This window comes from Lactuca sativa, chromosome 8 (genome assembly GCF_002870075.4).
Source record: "Lactuca sativa cultivar Salinas chromosome 8, Lsat_Salinas_v11, whole genome shotgun sequence".
NCBI lineage: Eukaryota > Viridiplantae > Streptophyta > Magnoliopsida > Asterales > Asteraceae > Lactuca > Lactuca sativa.
The window spans coordinates 316,745,073-316,751,935 of NC_056630.2; the positions used below are offsets into that span (position 1 = coordinate 316,745,073).

General features: G+C 31.6%; 1 protein-coding gene across 1 annotated transcript; it reads right to left on the reverse strand.

The window, feature by feature from the left end:
* Window positions 1-1,925: 1,925 nt before the first annotated feature.
* Window positions 1,926-6,298, reverse strand: LOC111912389 (protein WVD2-like 7). The gene is made up of 9 exons (XM_023908128.3): window positions 5,587-6,298; window positions 4,667-5,389; window positions 4,189-4,557; window positions 4,022-4,086; window positions 3,838-3,912; window positions 3,685-3,754; window positions 3,504-3,575; window positions 3,281-3,391; window positions 1,926-2,197 (listed from the first exon to the last, which is right to left on the reverse strand). Exons 1-9 carry the CDS (start codon window positions 5,626-5,628, stop codon window positions 2,147-2,149), a joined length of 1,578 nt encoding a protein of 525 aa, XP_023763896.1. The 5' UTR covers window positions 5,629-6,298; the 3' UTR covers window positions 1,926-2,146.
* Window positions 6,299-6,863: the final 565 nt, after the last annotated feature.

Genomic DNA, 6,863 nt, shown 5'->3' on the forward strand with positions numbered 1-6,863 from the left:
ATTTCTTATCTCCGGTCGTCTTCTCCGGCGAGCCTCCGACAAAAATGAGATTTTCGACGGATCCTTAGGTCTCGGCTTGATGACTTATAGCAGTAGCAAGGGAGGTGGCAGGTGGTTCCGATAATGGCAAGAAGAGGTGGCAGGTGGCTTGCTGTCTGCGTCCCTTCTTCCTTTTCTGGCAGCAAATCGACAGGAGGGAGAGAGGGGAGGGTGGAGAAAGCTAAGCAGCAACACCGGCGGTGGATGCCGCTTGGATGGCAGTCGAGAAAAGTCCGCCGGAAAAACTCATTTTTGCCGGCGGCTCGTCGGAGAAGATGACCGAAGAGTCGTCGGAGATAAGAATTTACCGGAAACCTTCAATAGCCGGTTTCAATGGTTTCTGTGAACACATACAACAAGTTCAATGGTAAATAAGATACAAAAAAAAAAGGAAAGTTGCCAATTGAGTACAAGGACAATAGTTATTTACCCTAATAAGTCATTTTCCCAGTATATATATACTGTCTAGTATGTTTCAGTCCAATTAGGAATTAATTTTATAAATTTAAACCTTAATAAATATTTTAGTGTATATAATCACATCAAAATGCAAATTACACTACCCAAACAAGATTACCCATATAGCAACCATACCTTACTAGTTTGGAACTCTTCCACTAGAATGCGTTGTTCAATGATACCATGATTTACAAATTCCGTAATATTATTCAATTAGGTATGAGCTCATGTATTACATGGGTGCATTTAAAACAATTAAATATGTATTTAAAACAATTACATATATATAAACATTTGAAAATTTTGAATTTATAAAAAAAATATTGAATTACTAAAATTAAAGTGTTTTTTTTCTCTTTTAAATTTAAACAAATCATTTAGATAAAATAATCAAAGCAAATTAATGAGATTTTATTTTAAAATTTTAAAATTATAAGGAAAGTTTATTAATGAAATTGATATGCATTTATTATTAAATTTAAATACCATATGAAATTTAATAAAATAAGAAAACCACAAAATTATATATGAAATAAAAATTAATTCAAAATAACCACAAAATAACATGTGGCAAAATGAATGAAAGTTTAACAAATGGCAAAAAACCTTTATTTATTAGAGAATATAATAATATAATTTCTAAGTTTTTATATCAACGTAATATTCAACGTTTATATAATATTGTTACCAAACAAAAAAATAACTTAATTAGTGATAAATTATGTAATTTTATTCAATAATTTTTGTTCACCTTTAACCAAGAGGTTGCTCTAGGTCAAAACAAAAACACCAATTACACAAGCGACAATGAAAACACACTTTTTTTTAGGTACGAATTACCGAATATACACTTAAGATAAAAGCACTTTAGGACCAGAATCGATCTCGGTTTATCTCTTATTTCAAGAGTAAATTACACGAATGGTCCCTATGGTTTAGGATAATTTGCGTGTTTAGTCTCTAACTTATTTTTTTAACTCGAAAATCCCTACTTTGTTACGCGCTTGGTCCCTATCTTACCTAAAAAGACTGTTATGCCCTTGATTTTTTTAATTTATTTAAATAAACACATCCCTAATCCCACTCCATCACCTTACCTCATCTACCCCATTATTTTTTCCTTTTTAAATAATAGTCTTTTTAGATAAGACAAGAACCAAACGCATAACAAAAATAAACAGTAGGGACCAAACGCATAACAAAAACAAACCATAAGGACCTTCCGAGTTAAAAAAATAACTTAGAGACCAAGCACGCAAATTACCCCAAACCATAGGGACCATTGGTGTAATTTATTCTTATTTCAATCCAATTTTAAACCGATATAGTTGAAACAAGTGTAAACAAGTTTTTCAGTTTTGGGCTGTTTTTCCTTCATTCATTTTTTTTTTTTCATATTTCAGTCTAAATTCTGAAAGCTAACAATGTACAAAAAGAGTGACATTACATTACACACAATATCCAAGACTATACTTGATGGTGGGCCCTACTTTTCTACATCTTAACAAACATCCTCATAATAAATTCATCTAAAAGAACTTCACAAGTTCATTAAACAAAATTACAAATTTACCTAAATCAATTTTCACGACTCTCTTTCTTCTAAAATTAAACACTCAAAAGGATCTACTACAACAACAATATATCATCACCTATTATGTGAATCTGGTCGCCTTTGTGTTCCATTTTTTATAGCCTCCTGCTTTATTAAAAATTTAATAAAACCATAACTACATGAGAACTAAAATTTTTTAGGATAGATATAGAGAAATGTTTGATTATATCAATTACCCAAACTACCCTTCAATGAAAATAAAGGAATTATGTTTTGCTTTTAGTCCTTATATCTTATTTATTCAATTAAATCTCATTCAATTTGACCTTTTTACCCCGTCAACATGTTATCCCACTTTCAAAAATTATATCTTTGGCAATGATTTTAAATTTTATTACAAATTTGGTCCAAAATTTACACTTTTGGCCCCGATTTCAAAATTTTGTTATGATTTCATCATAAATTTAGTTTTTTTATAGAAATTATGTTTTGGCCTCATAATCGATTTAGTTTTTATTTTATTCAATCTTAACCATTTTCACCCGGTCTATAGGTCATCCCACTTTTAAAAATTACACTTTTGGTCCATATTTAAAACTTTAGAGTAAATTATTGAAATTGTCCCTACGGTTTGGTTAAAATTGCACGTTTGGTCCCTAACTTTTCTTTTGCACTCGATCGTCCCAATGGTTTGATTTTGTTACGTTTTTCGTCCCTTACATACATAAAGTTAGGGACCAAACATGTAATTTTGACCAAACCACAGGGACGAAAAATGCAACAAAATCAAACCACATGGACGGTCCGAGTGCAAAATAAAAGTTAGGGACCAAATGTGCAATTTTAACCAAACCATAGGGACAAATTCAGTAATTTACTCAAAACTTTATTACAAATTTGGTCCAAAATTATACTTTTGGTCCATATTTCAAAATTTGTTACGATTTCATCATAAATTTAGTTTTTTTTTTTTTTACGACTAATTCGATTATGAGGCCAAAACATACAGACTTTTATGGAGTTTTCCCATGAAAATTACACTTTTGGCCCATATTTTAAAATTTATTACAAATTTGGTCCAAAATTACACTTTTGAGTTTTGACCCATATTTCAAAATTTTGTTATGATTTCATCATAAATTTAGTTTTTTATGGAGGACTAAATCGATTATGAGGCCAAAACATAAGGACTTTTATGGAGTTTTCCCGTTAAAATAAAGAAGTTACCTTTTCTGAAGTGCTTTTTGATAGCCCTTGTGCTTTATAAAAACTTGGCATTGGTTTTGCTTTGAAACTTAGGTTCTGTCTAAGCTTTTTCATCTCAGCTTCTTTTACTTCCTAAAAATGCATATTTATTTAATACAATTTTTGTTAAGTGAAGGAAATAGCAACATACTTTCATTTATAAAAAAATATTTATTTTTTATATTATGATAATTTGAAAGTGTACCTTTGATTTTGAATTAATTTGAGTTCTTTCTGCTTCTCTAGCATTTGACTTTTGCTCTAAGTTCTTGAAGAACTGTTTCAATGTAAAGAAATTTCCATAGTGAGTTTTTGAAAAACAAAAAACAAATTTTTTTTTTAAGGAAATAGTTTTTCATGCCCTTTTTGGTAATTTTGCATAATACCTCTTTTCGTCTTTCGGCTCTTTCATTGCTTCTCAAAACTACTGATGATGATGATGATGTTGCCTTTTTCCTATTACAGAAATTATATATATAAATTATAAACATAAAAGAGTTATTAAAAATAAATAAATAAATAAATAAATAATTTCTTACCCTAATGATTCGGATTTCCATGTTTGTTCTAATTTCCCTCTAACAGGATTGATTTTCTCAGCTGCTTTTCTTGACCTACATTTATTTACAAACTTGGAATAATCAAAAATGATATATTTTTATACATAAAAGAAGCTCATGAATTCATTTCATCTTTTTTTTTATATAAAAATATAAAAAATACCTTTCATTTTCTTTCTGAGATGCCATGGAAGTTGAAGCCTTGGACTCTGTTTCCTTTATTGGTGTCTTCCAAAAACCAAAACAACTCTCAAAAACTAACATCTTAAAAGCTCAATTTACAATATAACATTAAAACAAAACGTTTTGTAATAAAAAATAATCAAATACCTGTTTGATTTCATTGGGTAATTCATTAATTCTGTTTTGAAAAGTCTTAAAAGCTCGCCTAACAATATCCTTATCCCCCATTTGCTCCATGAATAAAGATCGTCTTCTTGATGAAGCAACAGAAGAAGAAGCTGTATCAGAAGTTACAGAATTCATACTCATTGATAAATGAAGCGACATTGGAGCAGTTCTTATGCTCTTTGATGATGATGATGACGTGGCATTTGCTTTTTTTGATGATGATGATCGAGTGGAAGCCATGGGTGTAGGAGTTGCTTTTGGTTTTAATAATTTTGTCGATGATGTTTCAGGGGATTTGGGTATAATTGACGTTGGTTTCTTCTTCGTTTCTAATTTCGTTGGATTTACCTAAAATCAAAATGGGTGGAAATTTAATAAAACGAGATTTATCAAAAAAAAAAAAAGAAAAAAGGTTTCTTTTTTTCGTTAATGGGTTAAGTAAATCTGTAAATGTCACCTTTTTAGCTTTTGGTTTTGGAGTTTCTTGCTTAATTTCTTTAGGGTCTTCTAAATCGACTTTGAAATGTTGTTTGACCAGTTTCATACTCTCATCGTTGACCAAAACAGCTTCATCGAGCTTGTCGCCATTGATGTTTAACGCTATCGGGGTTTGAGATTGTAACAAATGCTCAGATTCATCTTGAAAGGTATCGTTTTTTACTAGAATAGCTTCTTGTGGATTATCACGACTGTTGTTTAATACAATCATGGAAACTTCTTTAAAGCTTTCGTCTTTTACTGAAGAAACTTCTTCTTCGTTCGCGTCTTGACATTTTTCAGATGCCTCCATTGTTGAAATCTCGACTTGGAGTTCTTCGTCGGTTTCGCAAGGCTTAATTTCGATAACTTCTTCTTGTTCTTTCTTAGTTTCTTCGAAATTGTCTTGTGGATAATCGTCTGATCTTGAAGGACCTGTTTCCCTTGCTTTCTGTTGATTTAATAGCTCCGCCTCCGCCTCCGCCTCTGCTTCAGCTTTCATGGCGGCGATTTTCTTGTAATGCGCTTCGAAAAAGGCTTTCTTTTGCGCTACAGATCCGGGCGTCGAGCATTTTCCGACTTCGTCTAGGTATTTATTCGGTGAAAAAGTCGACCATTTCTCCCATGAAAGTGAATCGTTCTCATATTTACCGAAAGAAACCGATACTCCCAAAGTCTCACGAGAGGCGACTGATTCTCTCATCTGTGAATAGTTGTAGTCACGAATTTTGTTAACAATCGAGACGAATCTAAGCAAGAATTGTTAGGTGAAGATGTTTGAAGTGTTGATAGGACAAATCAGTGGTAAATTTAGCAAGAATCTGATCTGTTTCTGAAGTAAATCTGTACAAACAGAACCGGTTTATAAACCCTAATTGCAAAATCGGCAAGAAGATGTACCTTGTTTTGAATGTTTTGTGCTTCCACCATAGATTCACCCATTAAAACGCTTCAAGATAAGAAGAGCTAATAAAGCCTCCAAGAAACTGTGAAGTAGATGGACCTCCAGATAGAAAGAAGCATGGGGTATTAGTTAAAGATAATGAGCAAGACTAAAAACACCCTCAAGTTTCCGAGAAATTATCAGAATGAAGACAAAAAGAAAGGTCGAAAACTGAAGCCTACAAGAAATATGCATGTGGAGTGTTTTTGTATAACTTGATATTTATCCATCAGTTTTTATGAAGTCGTGAAAAAGGCTTGTCTCTTTCTCATCTGTCTGGACATCTGATAAAAAATTGAAAACCTAATCATGATCCCTAAAAGAACCCCATGAAAGGTAAACATAGGAGATACAAATCATATTTTCCACAGACCACATGTTCCATCTTTTTATTACCAACAAAGTAACTTATGTAACTAGAGTAAAACAAAAAGGAACTCGTAGAGGCATTTTAACAAACACCTGGTGGGCATCAGTTTACCAATCAGATTCTCGTATAATTTCCCACAAATGCTTGGTGAATTTTGGAAAGATTAACCGTGTAAAGCTGAAAAGATGTAATCTCAATAAGATGGGTCGACTTTTTTGATGATTGATTACATAAATTTTGTCTTTTTTTTTACGAAGTTGTTGCATAAATGGTTTTGCTTTTCGTAATAAAGTAGGTGAAAACAAATCGATACAGATGATAAAGATTGATGGATGAGAATTTAGTAAAAAGTTTAAATTGTTTCTTGACTATAAATTCCTAATATTTTGACCCACAAGAAAAAATAAATTTAATGTCAGATCAGATCGGCCATTAAAGTAGCGGAGGATGTGGGGCTGAGACGGAGACATGTGACAGATCTACTCCTAGTGGTTGATACTTAAATAATTCAACAAATCGAAATATGTGATACAGTACGGGTCATGTAATAGAAAATCATAAGATTAAATTACAAAAATGGTCCCTTTGGTTTTTATTTTCTTGCATTTTTAGTCCATAATACATATAAAATAACTATTTTACCTTTTTAAATATTATTTTTTTTTTGTTTATTTAAAAGCTTTATTAAGATTATTTTAAAAATTGGTTCACCAAACCTTCAACTTCAAGAGTCGTCGTTTTCATATTTCTCATTCACCATCGCCCTACAATTCATCTTCGGCCACAAACTCCGTCCATCGTCAACAAACTCATGTTATTCATTTCTATATTAGGTAACCATTTTCACTGTCTTCAATGATGTTA

Excerpts from the sequence above, each read along its gene's own strand:
- LOC111912389 (XM_023908128.3), bottom strand. The coding sequence starts at position 5,628 with ATGGGTGAATCTATGGTGGAAGCACAAAACATTCAAAACAAG. Across the intron at positions 4,087-4,188 it reads TACCCAATGAAATCAAACAG|ACACCAATAAAGGAAACAGA; the intron begins GTATTTGATTAT and ends GGTTTTTGGAAG. Across the intron at positions 3,392-3,503 it reads AAATTAATTCAAAATCAAAG|GAAGTAAAAGAAGCTGAGAT; the intron begins GTACACTTTCAA and ends ATGCATTTTTAG.